The sequence below is a fragment of the Botrytis sinoallii genome, assembly GCF_014898435.1.
Source record: "Botrytis sinoallii strain Bc 23 chromosome Unknown BSIN_006, whole genome shotgun sequence".
NCBI classification, from domain to species: domain Eukaryota; kingdom Fungi; phylum Ascomycota; class Leotiomycetes; order Helotiales; family Sclerotiniaceae; genus Botrytis; species Botrytis sinoallii.
The window spans coordinates 600792-621895 of record NW_024066033.1 but is presented as its reverse complement, the minus strand read 5'-3'; the positions used below and the strand labels follow the sequence as shown (position 1 = coordinate 621895).

The 21104-nt window shown below is 39.7% G+C and overlaps 4 protein-coding genes across 4 annotated transcripts; 2 read left to right on the top strand and 2 right to left on the bottom strand.

The window, feature by feature from the left end:
• Positions 1-1586: 1586 nt before the first annotated feature.
• On the bottom strand, positions 1587-4737 carry EAF02_004044 (uncharacterized protein; the record flags this gene model as incomplete). The annotated part of the gene is made up of 5 exons (XM_038900092.1): positions 1587-1724; positions 1775-3474; positions 3580-3643; positions 3704-3790; positions 3892-4737. 4 exons carry the CDS (start codon positions 4735-4737, stop codon positions 2192-2194), a joined length of 2280 nt encoding a protein of 759 aa, XP_038759799.1. The 3' UTR covers positions 1587-1724; positions 1775-2191.
• Positions 4738-13611: 8874 nt separating this feature from the next.
• On the bottom strand, positions 13612-15531 carry EAF02_004043 (uncharacterized protein; the record flags this gene model as incomplete). Its single annotated transcript, XM_038900091.1, has 3 exons — positions 15169-15531; positions 14898-15117; positions 13612-14850 (listed from the first exon to the last, which is right to left on the bottom strand). Exons 1-3 carry the CDS (start codon positions 15210-15212, stop codon positions 13612-13614), a joined length of 1503 nt encoding a protein of 500 aa, XP_038759798.1. The 5' UTR covers positions 15213-15531.
• A 172-nt stretch (positions 15532-15703) lies between these two features.
• On the top strand, positions 15704-17116 carry EAF02_004042 (uncharacterized protein; the record flags this gene model as incomplete). Its single annotated transcript, XM_038900090.1, has 1 exon — positions 15704-17116. The coding sequence occupies one exon, from the start codon at positions 15704-15706 to the stop codon at positions 17114-17116; it is 1413 nt and encodes a 470-aa protein (XP_038759797.1).
• Positions 17117-19164: 2048 nt separating this feature from the next.
• EAF02_004041 (uncharacterized protein) lies at positions 19165-20204 on the top strand (the record flags this gene model as incomplete). Its single annotated transcript, XM_038900089.1, has 4 exons — positions 19165-19217; positions 19467-19538; positions 19586-19635; positions 19729-20204. The coding sequence occupies 4 exons, from the start codon at positions 19165-19167 to the stop codon at positions 20202-20204; spliced, it is 651 nt and encodes a 216-aa protein (XP_038759796.1).
• Between the last annotated feature and the right edge of the window lie 900 nt (positions 20205-21104).

Genomic DNA, 21104 nt, shown 5'->3' with positions numbered 1-21104 from the left:
ATATTATATTTAGCTTGCATATTCATTACTAATCAAAACCATTTTCTAATAAACTCTGAATCTTTGTAAAAAACTCTTTAAAAATTATAAACACAAATAAAACATATCTTTAAATCCGGATATTATTATACAAATCGATTCGTTTAAAGCTTTTCAATTTTCTTATTATTCTTCAATTCCAGAATATTATTCACTATATCTTTTATATTACTTATTCTAGAACTAAATCCTTTATTATTTATATCAAATATATATTGAATAATAACCTCCTCTTCCAAAATAATCAAATTATAACTTTTTGATCAGAATTCTATACAAGAGGTCAAACTATTCATTTTGTGGATAAGTATTGTATATAATATATTATATAGCTTAACAGCTTTCCGAATACTCAGTTTTTTATCTCTTTGAATAGTTCCAATAACTAAAAGTATTTGTGCTTTTTTACTATTCGATTGCATAATGAATTATTGATAAATCGCATATTGAAATGGAAAGATAATAATTAAGGTAAAAGTGATGCACATGCTGATATGGTGCACATGCTGATAAACCACGTTAGAGATATATGATTACATAATACAGAAGTAAAAAAAATATTGAGGTTAGCTTCTACGAATCCATTAAATAAAAAATCGATTCGAACGAGTCTTAAAACTAATAATATACTCTTCCTCTTTCTCTTTCCTCTCTTTCCCTCTTCTTTCGTTACTAATATACGGAGATTGAAAGGATAAGTCTTGTAAACCTTATTTTCAATAAAAGTTATTATTTTATAAAATTCTAATAACGTAGTTTATTAGTGCGTGCACTATATCAGTACGTGCACCACTTCAAAATTATACTAAAATCAGGGTTTTTTTAATATTTGTATTTTAATAATTAATCATTATTTTTTGAAAAGAAGAAAATATTTGATAAAAATTATAATTCAAATATTCAGAAATATAATTTTTATATAAATATTTTCATTATATTTTAAGAAAGATTGAAATTGTCACGATTTTCGTTACAAAAAAACTTTTTTTAAAATAACTATTATATTTGTCAGAAATAGACAGCAAGTTACGCATAAGGAGTGATATATTGAAATATGTATATCAGATCTATATATCCGGGAAGTCCGAAGAAGGAGTTTTTATAGTGGTGTGCACGTGCCACACACGTGCTACACATGTGATTTCCAACAATATTAAATCAAATTCCTAATAATTGATTAGAAATTCTTACTGTTTATATAAATAACTATAAAGTTTTTTAAGAAAAATTAAATTATATTAATAAATAAAGAAAGTGCACGGTTATGCATAGACGAATTTTGTATGTAAAATGAGTAGTGCATGTACTGATATGATGCACGCACTGATAAACTACGTTACTGTTTTATTAATTTTATTAAATATTCAATCATTTCCTTCGAAATTTTGAATTTCGAATTTCTTTTTATTCGAATTTTCAATTCTTATATTTTAAAGTTTTTAAAGTTTTTAAAGTTTTAAAGTTTTTAATAGATTCTAAATAAAAATAGAATAATATTTCTAAAAAGAAAAATATGAATTTTGATAAGTTTGAATGACTTTGTTAGAGTTGAAATAATTTTATAATAATTTTATAATTTAGAGCTTGTTATACAAATTTTCAATTAGTATAATAATATAATTAATCTAAATAATAAAAATAGGGAAAAGCTTGGTTGCTTTTTAGTGTGTTTTATAATATTTAAACTATCAATCTCTGTAAGTCAGTCTCCCGAGTTTAGATATTAAAAACTTACCTACCTACTGCTTGAACACTTCTCATTTCGTTTCATTTCGGTTCATTTCATATAATCTCATCTCATCTCATCCCACCTTACCTCACACAATATCTCTAAGTACATATAACATCTCAGCACACATCAAACCACATATAACAAACCATACCTAGGTACACAACAATCATCCAAGTAAAACACACTCACACAACACTCAAATAAACTTATTTCACTGAATTCTCAAATCAACAAAACAAATCATCATGTTATGATATAATATAAATTTGCATGTTTCGCAAAATCCCCCAAATCAAGTTCCTCAAAACTCCCTTAAAACATATGAACACAAAAAATTATCCCCAATACCAGCATCATTAATATCATAATTTTTTTCCCCTCCCAAACCCCCATTTCATGTCCCATGTCTAACCTCACTCATCAACTACTCCTCTTTCTTGCCCATCCACCATAGCCTCCTCCACCTCCTCCTTTGCTACCCACACCTAAGCCATCTTCTTCTGGCGTCCATTCTTCTGGTTGAAAATTCGGATTATTGTAATGCGCTGTATTATAATGACTATTTTTAAACGTGCTAGTTTGAAAACTGGGCACGGGTCCCTCTTGTAGATCGGCTGATATCGCCCATTCGTACTTGCTTGGGCGAAAACTTGCTGCTGGTATACCTAATGAAATAGGAGATGGGATAGTATGAGGGGTAGGTGGAGGTAGGGTATGAATAGGAAGGGAGATTGGTGTATTTTTGAATGGGTGTGGAGAGGTGATAATTGGGGTAGGGGTATTGATTGAAGTAAATGTTGAACGATTGGGAAGACTTGTGACTGAGGTTGTGGATTGTGGTGTGGAGACTGAATTTCCTGTAGATGACATGGGTGATAAGGCGGTCGATGGCGCAGGAGCAAATGCTTGAGACATCGGTGATTGATATTGCGTACCAAAGTTCGAATATGGTGATGCGAAACTGACACCCGGAATACTGAGGAGGAGATCCATAGTTTGATATGGATTCATAGGAGGATGTGCTTCAGTCGAGTGTTGATGAGTAAAATTAGTGGCTCGATTGACTTGAATATTTGAGCTCATATCAATACTTTGCCGTACAAGATCTTTATACAAGATATCGTAATGACCAGGTCGATAGAGAAGGTATATAATTGGACCTCCTGGGTGAGTGGGCTGACCATTTGAATCTTCAGCTTGGAACATGTGACTGTTGACTTGTGTTCCTTCACTGCGATCGAGATAGACAATCTCAACGGAGAATCGAGTAGGTTTTAGTAAAATGTCGATGAGTAAAGTCATACCAAGATGATCTATCTCTTGATTAGGTGGCTCCAACCATTCTTTTCTATATTGATCGACACCACCGCCGTCTGGTATAAATCCTTGGTAATTTTGAGGGTTAGCTTTGAGCCAAGAGCTAGCCAATAATCGAAAATGGTATACGATAGCGTTCGAGATTTCCGAGTTGTTGAATCGATCCAAGATCAAGGATTCGGCAGCTTGGATAGAGGTATCCATTAAATCTGCCATGTCTCTCAACAACGTGGTAGTTTCTTCTACCATATCTTCAAAGATCCACGCATCGAATCCTCCAGCCGTGGTGAGTAGACTGTTGAGCGATAATATCCTTGCTAGTTCTTCCTCTACCTGACCTCTATTTCCCATTCTCAGTAAAGTCTCAAAGTAGGAGAATCCCGCCGCTAAACACCAAATAAATCAGCTCTACCCATAGCAATGTCTCTTGACGGCGAATATCATGTTGTTTGTGCACGGGTATCATCAAGCACCAAGCTCAGAAGACTTACCCCGCCATCCACAATTTCCATCGCCAAGAATCGGTCGATAATGAGAATACTTCTGAGGTAATGCCTATCACCAATTGTTAGTCGCGAGTAGCGTTGAGGATGTCATCTGGTATAGAACACTTACAGAAGTTTTCGAAACATAAATTGGGTCAGCTTTTGCATACTCTTCAGCTATCGCCAGACTGCTCTTCTTTTCTCCCACCAATGGACCCTACTGTGCTGTCAGTTCAAGCTCTGTACTCAAAGAATCTCACCAATTCATAGCCATTTTGAAGCTTCTGTGATGATACCAAAAAAAATTAAAATTCATACCTCCAACGCTGGTTGAAATTCCCTGGCTAAAGCTTCCTGTGCTTCCATATCACTAACTCCACTGACACCATTATCCTCCATTTTGTATTGTTGCTGACTATGATGTGCGAACAATGGTGGTAACGAAGAATTGGTATTGGTGTTGTGGGGTAGATTGATAGTGCCCGTCAGATTTGGGTTCGAAGTCGCAGCGCTACTATTGATGGGATTAAAAATTGGTTGTTGTGGATGTCGCTGCCGGAATTGTTGCAGGGTATTTCCTTGTCCGCGTCCCGCCGTCGTACCTTGTCCTGGTTGAGTTGCAACAACAATTGAGTTTAGATTATCCACGATAGCTGTCGTTGTTGGTGGTGTACATGCCGAGGGAGAGGAATGAGATAGAGAATTTGAGCGCTGTTGTTGTTGGGCGTGAGATTGTGAGTGTGTATGTGTAAGTGTAAGTGTATGTGTATGATTAAGAGGATGAGGGTGAGGATGAGGGTGAGGATGAGGGTGAGGGTGAGAATGCGAATTGGAGAGTGAGTGAGATTGAGATTGAGAGTGGGATTGAGGATGAGAATGTTGATGTTGGTGTTGATGAAGTGATTGTGTGTTTGAAATTGAATTGTGATTGTGATTGTGATTGTTGTGGTTGTGGTTGTTATTGTGGTTGTGGTTGTTAAGATTTTGATTTTGATTGTGATTGTGAGGGTGAGGGTGAGTGGTGTGATTGTAATTGTGATTGTGATTGTGATTGTGATGGAACTTGTTGACATCCAGAAGTGGTGGAGGAGGTTGCGGTTGTGGAGATATATTTAATCCATATGTAGAGAAGGGTGAAAATGGTGTGGGTTGTGGTTGGAACATGATAATGATAATGGATGGAGAGGTGAGAGAGAGAGAGCTTCTTTCCTTTTTTTTTCTTCTTTCTCTTTTTCTTTTTTTCTTCTTCACTTCACACACTCTTTTCACTCTTTTCACTCTTCACTTCACTCTCTCACTCTCTTCCTACTTCTTCCACTTTTCACTTCTCTCTTCACTTCTCACCTACTCACTCTCACTCTTTTCCTACTCCGTCCCTTCTTCTTTTGTCTCTTCCTCTGTCTCCGTCTCTCTCTCTTTTCTTTTCCAAGAAATAAAAGACCAATCAATTCTGAGAAATCAACCGAAATCTTCTTTTCCACGTCGTCGTCGTCGTTTTAAAATTTCCTTTCTCCTTTGTTATTAGAATCAATTAATATAGGTATGTATGTATGTATGCATGTATATATGTATGGCAAAAAAGAGGTGGTGAGTTGAGGGGACTTTTAACGCATCAGATATATAACTCTAACCCAAAGACCAAGGGACCAAAGTGCGGACGGAGTATCAGGATAATGAGTAAAAATATAAAAATAACGAATGATTTGATTGATTAATTTTGATGAATTAATGGATGTGCAATGGAAGCTTGAGCGAGGCTTAAAAGTGGTTTAAGCCTTAAGATAAATCAGATCATCAATTGATCAAGGTCCAGAGTGATATCGGTCGTAGTCTCGGTCGTAGCAAATAGATATGTATGATAGTGATGATAGTAAGACTAATAAGAGTAATAATTAATGATCGACAATAAGAACAAGAAGCGGAATGTAACAACAACCAAGCCTTGAATGGTAATAATCCCGTACCCACGCAAGAGAACCTCAAAAGAGTGAGTGAATCTGGGGGGAAATTGAATATCGGAATAATAATGGAAATGATATCAAGATGATCCTTCTTGGGGGAGGCTTAAGTTGGGTTAGATTGGTCGGTTGATGGAATGATTGATTGTTTGATTGATTGATCGATCAATATCCACACTATCTATTCAGTTGCCGTGAGGTTGGTATGTGATGTGATGTGAATTGCGTCTGGCTGATGAATGAAGATTTTCTTTGCTTTCACCTCCTTTCCTTTCCTTTTCTTTCCTTTCCTCTCCGTTGCTCTACTTCGTCTGGGTGTATCGATATCGAAATGTCTTGGATGCTCGGAGAGTGGCTTTGGGGGCGTGGTGGATGAATTTGGTACTTTATGTGGTTTGACTTGATGCGACACACCATGAGCATATAAAAAAGGTGGATGGTACGGGAGAGGACCTGCGAGACCGAGCAAGAGATGAAGAAAGTACTCGAATGGGTTAAGCTAAGTGCACACACAGCAAATGGAGATATAATGGTAGAGGTACCAGTAGGGGTACAAAATATATGTAATGAGTACCAAGAAGTAACCAGGGGGAGCAGAGAGCGAATGGGAGATAATGTCAATGTAAATGGACGGAGTACGGGATAAATGATGGACGGAGAGAAAGATGGAGACGGGGTATTGGAGTAAAGTTCCAGATTGGCCGACGACTGGGCTCTTCAGATGCCGAGAATGGATACGGAAAGGGGGTATTGGAGTAGATGATATGTATGTGTGAGGTAGTAGCGAGGGTAGTAGACAAATGAGCAAGCAGTAGTCGAATCAAAGAGTGACGAGATGATCCGGCCAAGTGAAAGTGGATTGACGATGGTTATAGATTTGGACCATATATTGATCCCGTGTATATCGTATGTATCGTATGTATCGTGTTTATTCTTCATATGTCTTTGGATTCTATGATTGTTGATGCAAATCGACGAGAGTCGTTCTTCAATGGTATTATACTTACAGTACTAGGGCACTTCTACTTGGTCGACAGCTATTTTGCACCAAAACTCATTATCTAAATATATGTAGTTTTAATAATAATAATATATTTATTATGAAGATATTTGTATTTTTATAATATTTTTATACACTATTTTAAAAAAAAATTATTCGAATTATTTTTAAAGAATTTATTTATTGTAAAATCGTGATTTAAAGTTTTAAGATTTTGGATTATTAAAATTTATAGCAAAAATAAGCGAATTTTCAAGAACTTTTTGATATTAAGATTTCAAAAATACATATCATATTTTGTGATAACTTTAAATAAAATTGGATTTTATATTCAATTTTATTAATTTATAAATTATTGATTTCTTAAATTACAATATAATAAAATTATTCAAAAGAATCATAATCTATTTATTAAAAAGTAGTAAATGGCTTTTTTTGGTGTGTTTTTGAGATCGACCAAACAGAAGTGCACGGTCACTGTAACCCTTCCCAATATCTGTTATCTTCCTTCCCTCTCCCTGCTCGACCTTCTTCGTTTGATGCGAGAATCCCTACTCTGTAACTCAGTACAAATCAATCACGGCAAATACTCCATGAATGACAATTCCCTTCCAACTTTTTCTTCTCGTCCCTCTTTGACTCATTCACATGTATGCGTCCAGGCCCTTTGCAGAATCTCCCGTTCTTCTTTCTCTTCGTTAGTCCGCTCGATGATGGGTTGGGTTATGCATATACCGGTAATCTCACTGCAAAATCCAGTACAAGGGCCCTGCTCAAAGTTCAAAGAGATCCCATTCGTTTATTCGCCCTTTACCTTGCGTATCCTGTCGGCTCCCCGTTGGTCTTGGTCTTAGACCCCTCGACAAATCATGAGCTATAGGAATCAAAATACGCAATCGGTATGTAGGGTAATATATAGCTTCGTTCTATCGTCAAGTCGTTTTGAGATTCAGCCAAAAATATAAGGAGTGCAGGTGGATTAGAAAGGTATTCCCAGACGAAACAACATGTACACGAGAAGATTATATTACGGAGATGGATAATTGAATGAGCAGTTGATTCTTCCGTGGCTCCTTTCTTTTTCTCAATTTTGCCTGGGTAGAAATCGTCGTGTGTATGAGGTGTCATCAGTATTGAAACTAGACTTTGGGCTTGATCTCGTCGATGTAGCCTGATGTATGTATGGTATTGTATGGCAGGCAGTGTTAGATTTGATATCGTACTGTAATGTATATATGTAACGGATGCTGAGTGCCCCACCTTTTCTTCTGCAAATGCCCGATGAATTCTTCTTCTTCCGTCGGTCGTGGAGCTGCAGCTGGGCAGATTTCTTACATGCTCGGCTGCTAATTAAGAATTGCATGATACTTTTATGTTATGATGAATCTTTGTTATCGATACTATCATTCTTATGCTTGTTGGTGTACGTGCATGCTTCATTTGGAGACTCCCCAACTTCCCAACTCCTAATGCTCCTCAAATCTCTCGCATTGAAGAGATACCTCTGTATGTAATACGTAATATACACATTATGTACAAATCTTGCGATCAGTATCAACCGCCTCAGATATAGGAAAACAGTAAGGGTGATCCAAGGCCTCAAATTGCCTAGTCGCCTGTGCAGACGTTCTATTTTCTCCGCGGCTGCATGAACTTCATTCACATCATGTATTCATGAACACGGCTCCTCTACAATGAAGCTTGACATCCTACGTATCAAGGTTTTCATGTAATGTATCTGTAGCTGAAGGCTGCATGAATTGCCACCCCTTCCAGCTTCCACTTGTTACCGTTTCATTTCATTTCCTTGGTTCGGAGGTATATTCATGTATCACACCCATCTTCATCTTTCCTCTTACTTCTTCCATACCGACCGATCACTCACCCACGATGGACATAGTTCTGTGTCTCAACCTACTCACCCTCCCGCGCGCTAATAGCGTTTAATTCCCCATTATGGGACCCTTCAACACCTGGATCTAGCTATATGGCGTTCGATATATCATACCACCCTTGCCTGCTGACACTTGATGCGACCTCATGAGGTCCCCTTCTCCGTTATTGGCTGTTTAATTGGCTATTCTCCGTCTTTGCATCTCGACATCGGAATTGTTGGTTGGTAACTTACGAAAATCATCCACCGTATCTCACTTAACTTTACGGAAGGAGAATCGACGGAGAAGAGAGAGGACTGAGAGAATGAAGGATCCCGTAAAGGAAATGTGGAGAAGAGAGAAGGGCCAGGGAAAAATTTAAGAAAAGGAGTTCCTTGTGGAAGCCGAAGAGGAAGAAAACACGGGTAGTTACGTTCCCTTTCCACAATGAGGGGAAAGGTTAGGTTTCACACACGGGAATGTAGTGATGGCTTTGGTATCACATCACACCCGTGTGAAGATAAATGAAGAGTTCTCGATCATTCGCTGTCTGGATCGAGACCTTATGTATGGTTATAACAAGTAGATGTTGAACATGACAGCCTTGGAAAGTGACTACCATTTCAATTTCACCAATGAAGTTTCTTCATTTCGAAATCTCCGTACTCCATCGGGGTAATTTAAAGTAAGTAGGCGTGGCAAGGAAACCAACAACTATCGGAGCACGACGCATCCAACAACCATCTAACACGAGCAACAACATTAACAAACAATTGCTAGGCAAAACATAACAGCCAACATGGGATACGAAAAATTTGAATTAAGGGTCCTAGAGTTTCAACTTTGAGATAACCCAACCAAAATATCGAGACGGAATCATCCAAGTTGCGATTGGGTGAAAAGAACGCACTGATTGTTTGCATCCCTGCGGGCCGTACTGCCGCTCACATGTAACGATGTATTATTCGTCTACTCGTGTCTCTTGTCTCGTCCTTTCCAAATTTTCCCGAGGAAACGGAACCCTCTCTCATTCCCCGAGAGTACCATGCCATATTGTGCCCATGTACCTCTGTATTAAGTACTCAATAGTTTTAAACCCACAAGGCATGCCTGTAGGAAAGAGAACCGCCCTTGTTACTCCGTGCGTATCTGTATTGTACAATGAGTGACATGGGGGCGAGATCATGTTCATCATGTCATGACATCGATTGTACATTATTCACCTATTGAAATAATGCCCGTTGATACGTACATATACATACCTCCGGATATTGCACCGAAGATATATTGACGTTGCAATTGGGTAAAAATGAAGCCATTCATTCGGCTTTGTCTATCCTCCCTCACATGCTTCATTGTCACAGAATAATCGCTACAAGATATTCCGCGAGGAAAAGCTTTTTCTCCTTCTCCTTACCATTCACTACTCAATCATCTTGATCCCAACGGTAACTCAACTTCCCGAGTTTTATCATGGCTTGCTTGCGTGCATACATACCCTTATCATGCAGGTCGCCTTCTACCATTACTCTCTATATTGAAACTTAACCAATTCGATGCCATCTTGAAATTGGAACATCACGCACCATTCCGCCTGTCCGTTTGTTTGTTCGGTATCGTGACTAGGTTATAGATTATATGCATAAACATCATGTATGAGTATTGAACATTGCATTTCGAGATGACGAGCAAAACGATAGGGCAGGAAGAATTTTTCCAGGATAAGGAACAATTGATATTTGTGGTTGGTTGCCAAGAGTAGGGTCAGAGTAGAAAGCAGGAGTGTAAATAAAGTATAGTGACATTGATAGACGAGAAAAGCTATTTAGCAAATTAAGCTGGGATCATGGGTTCGGGGAAGCTACAGAGTGTCCCCTAGCATTTTTTCTATACGCATAACCTTTGGTCTACTGCAGAATGGAGAGTTAGTAGACTTTTGGATCGTCTACTGCGATGTAGGGATTCTATTCACGATCCACCAATTAATTGAACTTCAGTTATAAATAATATCGATTAGACATGCATTGAGTACATACGATTAGCTGGAAGTATGTATGTATTCATTCGGTTATTGTCCCTGAACATTAGTGTCAAGAATATCAAGTCGTATTTTCTTAATGAAAGATAAAAGACGGAACTAATAAGTAAGATTCATCTAAGAAAGTACTAGATCATTGCTAATCTCTGAAAAATACAATCAAAATCTTACATGCCCCTTCATCAAGTACCGATAATCACACCAATTCCGATTTCAACGTACCAATACATGCAAGACCTAACCACGGAACCTCGCAACCCACGCTCTCCCATGCTACACACCTTATCTCAGCCCGATTCTACCATTCGTGTTGATCTCCTCTCATCAATTGATTCATCTTACATCAACACATCTATCATATCTTCAATGCTATCGCACACATCCCGGAAAATAAGACCTACCCGCATCCTCACACCCGTACCAAGAGTCAAAGTACCTATCATCATCATGCATGACACAAAGTTCCATGCTACCCATATGATATCTATCACATCTCACAAAAGCTAATCATTATCATGAATGTGTGAGGAACGGTAGGTAGGAACCCCTCCGGCAATACCCCGCCAAGTCTACACCTAGAAAGAACCGAGTTGGCCCGATGCTACATGAATACATTGTTCCTACCTCAATCCTCCAAAAAATCCACCACACGAAAACCCCATCGACTATTGGTTTACCACCTTTCTAAACTCTGATGCTTCTGATAGGTTATCATCATGTATACTACTGAGTCAAACATTACTAGGGGTGAATCTCCCGCATGTTTAATCTGATGAAGATCGAGATTAGATTGTAGAGTACTAGATTGATTGCTTTCCATGCATACCGTATCACATATTTTACACAGATGGGTTTAAGTATATTCCATATCTAGCAAGCATGGTGAGAAGTAACTAAAAAAGCACCTAGAAGTATGAATTTTGTGTCATCTACTTCTAATTTTGGATCTACCCCTCTATCTCACACATCTTTATGTACATCCTACATGTTGTGGATAAAGTTAATCAGATGCTGATCTCACACACACATCTGTTGATCAACAAGCAGTCAGAGTCAGATCTTAATTTTCACCACATTTCCACATTTTAGTGTTCAGCCGTTCGTTTTTTCTGCTGTACTGCTCATATCCTGCATCTTCAAGCCTTACTAATACATCAACTCTCACTAGAGTGAACCAAACCCCTCACTTCCCGCTCTCTCCTCAAGTTCCCCTCATCTACACCTACCATCCATCTCTAATCCCTCGATCTCTCTACCAGGAATCCAATCCTATCCGAGTTTCAACGCATTCAATCCTACCCCCTCAGACCAGCACAGCACATCACATATCATCCCTGACCCCTTTCCATTCAAGGATCTCAAGCCTCATCAAGCTCATCGTTTCAAGCCCATTCTAACCGAACCAACTTTCTTCACACCATATACTCAACACCATCCACTCCGTTCCAGATATCCCAAGATCAACCTACCGATCAATCAGTCAATCAACCAATCAATCACTCAATCACAACAGAAACTTCCAATCTTCCACTAACAAGATAACACATACAAACACACACATTCCTCTAACTAAAAATCTCACAATTTCATTTCTCCCAACCCTCGCTAGTCGGTGTCCCATCTCCAGCCAGCCGCAAAATGCACCTCTCATACTCCCTGCATATATACATACATACATACCTACACAGCTTCACAGCTTCACATACCTTCGATCCGGATCCGCACAACATACACATCATACATCTCCATAGCATAACATAAAATCATCACCAACTCCTTCATCTCCTCCCCAGAACCCAGAACCCAGAAGCAAACTCAAGATCTCGAGACATCGAGATATCCACAGACTAAAGATTTCTTTCCTCATCACCGCCTCCGAAATCCCACACACATTAACTCCATCTACATATACCCAAAAATTCCCTTCTTCCGATTACCGCTCATTGTATTGTACTGTAAGATTCTATCTCTGTATGAACATGCATGTATATATATAAAACATGTATATACACACCTACCTACTTTATTATATTGCACATACATACCCTCCCCTCCCCCTCCTCAGCACCACCTCATTCCCACCACAGAATCCAGATAAACACCAGTATTCCCAGCTCTCGCTAATCCTCCGTCCCTATCTCAAGGTATCTCATCTAGATATCTAGATGAGATTTCATCGCCTTTACTCCAAATAATATGCATCTACATATCCAAATATCTTACATATTACATATTTCACATTATATAAACATAAAACATAAGATTGGGTTCACTACCACCACCCCATCTCATCTCTTCACTTAAATACCCAGCCAGCAAGCTCTGGGTGTCTCCGTCTTCCTCTCACACCATCTCTTACATCATCTACGCCCCTCCTCGTAACCATCAACCATCTACCATCTTACCTCCTACCCCTAGTCACCTCCATCCTCTCAACCGACATATCATCCCTACCACACACCAAACCATCTCCAACAATCTCCAAACCATCTCCAAACCATCTCCCTCACCTTCAAAACCCACCTTCAAAACCCACCTACAACCCCCCCTCCCCACTACACACACACACAGAGAGAGAGAGAGAGAGAGATTATACAACCTCCACCAGCCACTTTCCATATCCCCACATCTTTCTCTTCTCCTCCTACTACTCCCATCCTAATCTTACGAATTTTCCCCATATTATCTCTCTCCCCTTCTCAACTTTACCTATATCCATTCGTGATATTACATATAGCATATAACATATCACACCCCACTCCTTTCCCGCTAGCCACAATCTCAGCTATCTCGCGAGGATTTATTCGGAGAATATGGATGTCTACCTAACATGATACATTGAAACTATTCAACAGTTTTGGAAAGAATGATGTTGGATGATAAAATATTACTACACGGATGAATGGATGAGAGATAAAGAATTGTAACGTGAGTATTAGGTTTAAGCATAGACGAAGAAAATTTAATTTGTATGTCTCTGTTTATTAATATATGTATTTATGGTAGGTAGGTAGCTAAGGGAGGGTACCTATCTATTGATCATAATTCATCTATCATCATTACCGTGATCCCCCTTAAGCTTCTTCATCAACTCCCGACTCCCATACACTCCATGTGATCTCATGGTATCAACATCGTACCCAGTGTTCACCAGATTTTTCAATCAAATCATCCCGACCATCCCTTTTTTCCCCTTCCACCCATCGCGAATCTACCTCCCTTTTGTCCACCAAATCTCACGTTACTCGTGTTAGCTGGACTCATATATCCGCCCATAGAACCTAACTCCTTGTCTATATCCCCAATCTGATTGACATCATTCATCCTGAAGCCCTCACTCTCTGCGAAAATGGTTTCATACAATGAACCTATAGCTGTAGTCCATTCATGCATTGCCTTAAGACGTTCTGCATCTCTGTTATCCTCAATTTCAACAGTTCCATCTTGTTGGTTGATCTTTCCATTGACTTTCTTATCGACGATCAAAAAGCCTAGAATATCTTGAACCTCCAAGACGGGAATCTTGAGAGCTTTGCCAATGAAGTCGAGCTTGAAACGGGTGTAAGGGGCGATCAATTTTACCACGGCTTTGGTTCTCATATTTCGAGTTACCTCGTCAATATTTTCGCGGATGAAGGAATCGGACATGAGATCTTTGTTATTCTTTAAAACGTCTTCATATCTGTGAATATCATCTCTTTGATAGGCATCGACGAGATCGGTCATTGCAGCGATGCGAGGATCGTTTTTATATGGTTTGGTTTCTGGGATTCGAAAGGGATTGATATCGGATTTCATTAACATGGTTGTCAAAACAAGATACTTGAGAACCTGGATTCGCTGTAAAGATCCAGCTTCATCGTAATCTTTGAATGATTGAAAGAAATCACTCTGTGCATCCTTCCAGTTTTCCTCAGTCATATGCATCTTCCCACCACATTCTCGAATGATACCCATAATCCTAGGATGTGGGACTGCTGATTTGACCTTCAAAGCTCTTTCATATGAACGCTTCAATTGCTTGTTATTCTTCGTTTCGGAATGCATCTGAATCTCGAGTGCGTAGATCTCCAAGGAGTAGGTGCCCTTGCTTGGATCATCTGTACCATCTTCCAACTCACATGCCTTGCGAAGTTCTCGTAATTTCTTTGTTGTCGCAGCGTAATCCTTGCGGTCGAGGCAGAGTTTCGCCAGCTTGATACTAGTTTTCAACCACAATCGTTCATTGTTGGTACTTTGAAAAGATTGTAGGGTGTTTGAGTAAAATTCCTCCATGCATTTCCTCGCCGCATCATCTTCAGTCTTTTTCTCGATGAAGTCGAGTATATTGTTGATAGATTTTTCCGAGTAGTTTCGCGTTACGGCGGATTTGACGTAGGTAAGAAGTTCAAGATAATGTTCAACAGCCTGATGAATTGTTAGATAAGATCATTCGGAACAGACAAGAACCCTACCTTATCATATAGAGCAAGATTAAATTCCATCTTTATAGCTTGTTTCAACCCTTTAAATCCCCAATCGCCTTTCTCTTGCTCGAGAGCTGGAATTCCTAAAAACTCCTCGATCGCACCTTCAGGATCTGTAGATTTCATCTGTTTGGCATTATAGTATTTGTTCTCAATATCGACATCGGCATCCTCCTCGTCGTCATTGTCTTCATATTCGAAGTCATATCTGTGAACGTTAGCTAGGTACCCATCGAATGTCTGGTAAGGCTTGACATACTGCTCCTGGTCTGAATCTTGCATGAAATCATCATCGTCAGACATTTTTGCGATTCTTTTGGTTTAATTGTAAGGCGAGGGTTTTGGATACGAGGATCTGTATTGATAAATTATGGTCGCATTTATTCAAAAGAATTTGGAGGTTCCGTAATGACGAGTTTAAAGATATCACGGAACGTCAAAGGTTGAGGTACGGTACAGTGATAAGGCTGTGTGTCGTTTGCCTAGAGCTATCCCCGCAGTCTTGTATGATTGGCTACAAATCGCTTAGCGTCCATCCTGCCTTTCTGATTTTGAAATGCTTCTTTCCGCCTTGCGATGAACATTAAAACATCTGTTTGTATTTTATCGTCAAGAATTATTGCAACTCGTACATAGCGCAGTTCTTGATTACGAATAATTTTATTTTGGCTTCGGATTCATTACTTCATTCTTCGATTTCCATATTTGGTATTTCTTGTGTGAAAAAACGTTCCCACCTGCGACGACGATTTATCTTGAATCTGCTTCTACAATAAAGTCAAACAACTTTCAAAATGGGTGGCGATCTCAATTTGAAGAAGTCATGGCATCCCCATTTGATGAAGAATCAAACGCGGGTATGGGAGGAAGAGAAGAAAGCCCTCGAAGAAAGAAGGCGTACAGAACAGAGGATTAAGGAGCTTAAGGAAGAACGAGCGAAGGAAGAGATTCAAAACAAACTCGAAGCCGCTGGATCGAGAAAGCGAGTTGATCGTGTCGATTGGATGTATCAAGGTCCATCAAGTGGTCAAGCTGGAACCACTGAAGAGATGGAAGGTTATCTTCTTGGAAAGAGGCGCATTGATGGATTGATCAAAGGCACAGAGCACAAAAATCTCGAGAAACAAGCTTCCGAGGCTAGTTTCATGGCTTTACAAAATGCGAATACTCTACGAGACACAGCAGCTAAGGTTCGTGAAGATCCCATGCTTGCTATCAAAAGACAGGAGCAGGCTGCATATGAGGCTATGATGAATGATCCGATCAAACGACGCAAACTGCTTGAATTGGCTGGGCAGGACACCAAGGAACTTAAGCCGAAGAAGGAAAGAAAACATCGTCACCATCATAGGCATCATGATGACGACGATGAAGAGCGAAGACGAAAGCGTAGGAGAGATGAAAATAGGGATGGTCGTGAAGAAGATCGCAGTCGCAAGCGTCGCAGAAGTGGTGATGATTACGATGACGATAGAGATCGCAGAAGTCGCAAACATGAATATCGACGACGTTCAGATTCATATTCAAGATCTCGTTCCCCTGTCGAAAGACGAGATAGTTTTGGCAGATCACGAAAACCAAGATCAGTATCACCGGATAATAGAGAAAGAGGACGGCCAATAAGAGAAAGAGACTACGACCGCCGAAGACCTGTGTCACCAAATGAACGTCAAGATAGTAGACCAGACAGGGATCAAGACAAAAAACAGAGAAGGAGAAATAGTTCATGTCCAGATTCTAGATCCCCCACGCCAGAACGACGAAGGTCCCCGGATAGGAGGAGATCTTACCCAGCAGATAGAGATGATAGAAGGAATGGTTACGACCGAAGGGATAACGGGAACAGATACGATAATCAACGTAATGGAAATGGTTATGGCAGACGCGATGATAGAAGACCTCATGGTGGACATCAGCAGCCGAAAGGACCTTCGGAAGAAGAGAAGGAGGTTGAGCGACAAAAGAAATTGGCCGCTATGCAGCAAGATGCATCAAGTCTGGAAACTGATCGGGAGAAGCGACTAAGGGCATTGGAGGAACAGGAGAAGGCCGCCCATGAAGCTGAGGATAGGGCACGAACAAATACATCAAAGTACTCGGACAAAGGCGATTTCATCAATGGTCTCAATCGAACAGCTGGAAATATGAATCTCGGTGATCGAATCGGGCGTCGTGCAGGACAAGGATTCATCAAGGAAGAGGAGTGATTTTAATTTTTGTTTTTTTGTTTATGTGGAAGACAATGGAGGTGTGTTATTGCTCGAATACCCTTAAGTATGGCAGATTGCATGGGGTTCTCATTGTCATGGGAACTTGATGACTCGTTGTTATTATGCTTTTATTATTGCGCAAGATTGCAGATTAGAAAAGCAATTGTAATATAAGCTTCCAATTTGGAAAGTCGAAATGCTCTCCACCTCGAGCCCACTCGTAATGTTGATTGATCCACTCTGAACAAGGCAAGACTGATTTATGGACCCGCGGCTTTACAGAGTGTACAGCAGCAATTTCCTCCTATTCAAGGATTGACCCCCTCCCCCCATGTGACGATCATCCGCTTGGTTCCATCAATTTTTTTCTCTTCTATTTTTCATTACCTATGCAAAGGTTCATTGCACTTTTTGAGCCACGCAAAATGTCAAGATAAATTCCCGGGGATCAGCCACAGTATTAGTTTGTTATTAATGTGTATATATGGATGTACTATCCATGGATGTTATAGAGAATTTAGAGAAATCCAAGCAAGTGATTAAGAATATAGACTGTAAATGATAGATTACAGATGGCAGACCAGACTGTAATACCGTAGATCCATTGTTGAGATTTGAATGAGAAAGAGATTCATCGTGTATCCATTGATATATATACATACATACCCTCCTTCTCTCATGACTCCAGATTCATCATCTTTTCCCCACGATATGACATCCATTATCTAAGTACGATAGGTACCTCAAACTTTCTCCAGCTCCGGAGTGATACCTATATCGGGCATGCGACGTATTTCTTTTTCTGGCTGCATTAGTTCCTTCCCCCCCTCCACCGATGCCAAAATTATCACTTCGGAGATACGGTTGTTGTTCGCATCGTGCTTCTACTCTACTAGATAGGTATCAGGTAAGGTTACGCAGCTTACCTATGCAGGTCTCTGGAAAGTTTCTGCGCAAAAGAAAGGATATCGTGATGGGGTCAAAAGGAAATATGTATGTCGAAAATGTCCAGCTGGATTGGAAGAAAGTTTTGGGGATAGGTATCTGGGATACTTGATAGAGTGTAGTGTCATCTGATGTGATTTTGTGATTTTGTGATTTTGTGATTTTGTGATTTTGTGACTTCATGACTTCATTTGGGTACTTTATTAAAGTTTTGGGAGACGTTGTCGTGTTTCTTCTTCAAGGATTTGGGGATGCTGTTATTGCTTGCCTCTCTAGATACCAGTAGATGATAAGGGATATATTCAGTAATACTTTGAACGGCTGGTTCTAATGAAGAAGTTATCTCAAGCAAGCATTGATCCCGCTCACCACATACATACTACTAGTACCGTAGATACTAGGTAGATATCAAATATTATATACCTACGGAATAGACTCGCATAGGAATTCCTTGCCTGGGTAGATACTCGAGTAGGGACTGGGAATTCTCAACTATCATTCATTATCATTCCAAGGTTATTGTTATCATTGATTCTTATTCACCTGCCCTTACATTTTTATATTTCTACTCTCATTTACATTTCCAATTGCAATTGATCTGCTTCGAATTCACCATTTTCTTTTCTTTTCTTTTCTTCAATTTCTTCAATTGATTTATATATATCTCCAGCTACCTAGGTATATACATCATTGATATATTGATGAATTGATTACTATCCAATTATACAATCTCCATCAAGTTTAACAAGTCGGATATTCAATAATCAAAATAACCCATCCATCTACCTACCCACCCACCCACCACTACTCCCACCCTAGTCATTCTTTGGCCTGGCCCCTTTAAGGCTCAACCCTCGGTCTATCCATTCATCCATCCACATCCATCCCATCCATCCCATCCAGTATTCAGTTACTTTTCAATCCTGGAATCATCATTTTCATCCTTCATCCTTCATCCTTCTGCCATCACTCCGTCACAATTCCAACATCTGATTGTCACTTTCTCCCTCCACCTACGAAATATACTACGAGATAGGTATTCCTTCGCATTACATATCGACATCCTTACCTACCAAATCTTACATCATCTCATATTCAATATGCCGTGCGGACTCGGAGGTTCCAAAACTACCCAGAGGAAATTGGTCTTATTGTATGTTATATTTTACGTTTACTTATCTGCATTGAGGATTTTTCTACCCCGAATTTATGTACAAGTGATTCTATCATATGGATCAAATTATGCGACGAAAGTACCGTCGGGGTTGAGTCGCATGGGAGGCGCAGTGGTGGAAATGATATCTTCAATTTGATACTGCGATTACGACTTCAATTGATCTACTGTTGAAGATTGGATTCCAAAAAGAATGTAAAGATTGCTAACAATGTTTTGTTATCATAGAGGGGATGGTGCTTGCGGAAAAACAAGTTTACTAAACGTTTTACGAGAGGGTAGGTTTTGGATTCTTATGACGTTATCTTGGAGTTGTTATGACGGAGAATCTGATGATGGAATTTTAGATATTTCCCAACGGTATACGAACCTACGGTTTTTGAGAACTATGTTCATGGTAAGTTTCTCATGTTCCAATTCTTTTGATGATCAATTCATGACTACGTCATCATTTCCGCGGAATACCGACTCACGTTCCTGCGCAATCTAGATATCTTCGTCGATGGTACACATATCGAACTTTCTCTATGGGATACAGCCGGCCAAGAAGAATTCGATCGATTGCGCTCGCTTTCCTACGATGATACGCACGCAATAATGCTTTGTTTCTCCGTCGACTCGAAAGATTCCCTCGAAAACGTCGAGTCCAAATGGGTAGGCGAAATCGCCGAGAATTGTCAAGGTGTCAAACTCGTTTTAGTCGCATTGAAATGTGATTTGAGGGAACAAGGTGCAGACGATGAAGCGGCAGAGGGAACAGAAGGTGCAGAACCGAGAGAAAAGAAACCAATGATTGACTACAATCAAGGCTTGGAAGTAGCGAGGAGAATCAATGCGCTCAGATATTTGGAATGCTCGGCGATGAGGAATAGAGGAGTTAACGAGGCGTTTACAGAGGCGGCTAGAGTCGCATTGAGTGTCAATCCAAATGGGGGTGATGGGGATGGAAAGTGTGATGTCATGTAAAAGGTGTATAAAGTTTGAGGTGACCTCGCTTTTGGAAAGAGGATGCGACTTATTCTTCAATTCTTGTTCTGGGTTTCGGGAAGGAAGGCTGGCGTTGGAGGTTCGAGCGTGCTTAGGTGGTACATATAATTTTACTGGAAGTAAAAGGACACTCTCAAAGTGCTCTTCTGAAAGATTCCTTCGAGTCCAATTTCGGAATAGGTTTACAGCGGGAAGATGCAATGGGTGCATAACCTACTTTTTCTTTCTTCCCATTACAATCCTTAGGGAGAAAATGGAAGAGAGCTCTTCAATTCATGAACATATAACTTCAATTTCGACTTCTTGATTTTTTTTCGACTTCTTGATTCTTTCTTCTTCTTAGTCTTTTTTCTTCTTCTATTTTTCTTTCGCTTCTTCATTCGAAAATCCTTGGCGCTGGAGTAGAGAAAAGTGTTGTTATGATGAGGGACGAGGGATGAGGGGATGGGGAGATGGGGAAACCTATAGATGCGGATTCGTGTGGAGGATTGGAAGTTTTTTGGGTGTAGAGGGATTTTTGGGGGGGGGAGGGCCTATAAAAGCAAGGGAAGAGGTAGATGATGGATTTTAGGGGTCTGCAATGGGTGGTTGGTGGTTGGTGATTGTATGGATGAATGGATGAATGTTTGTATGGACAATTTAGTGGATGATGGATGATGGATTGATTGGTGGATGAGTAGGGTAGGGTAGGATAGGATAGGGTTGGGTAGGATAGGGTTGGATATCTATTTATTAGTAAAAGGTAAGATTACAATTTTGATAGATAGAGTAGGAGGATTTGGGGAATTAGGATAACTATCTAGGTTGGTAGGTAGGTAGATTTGTAGATTTGTATATAGTAAATGTGGATTTGATTAATGTTTTGGATTTATGTATGTA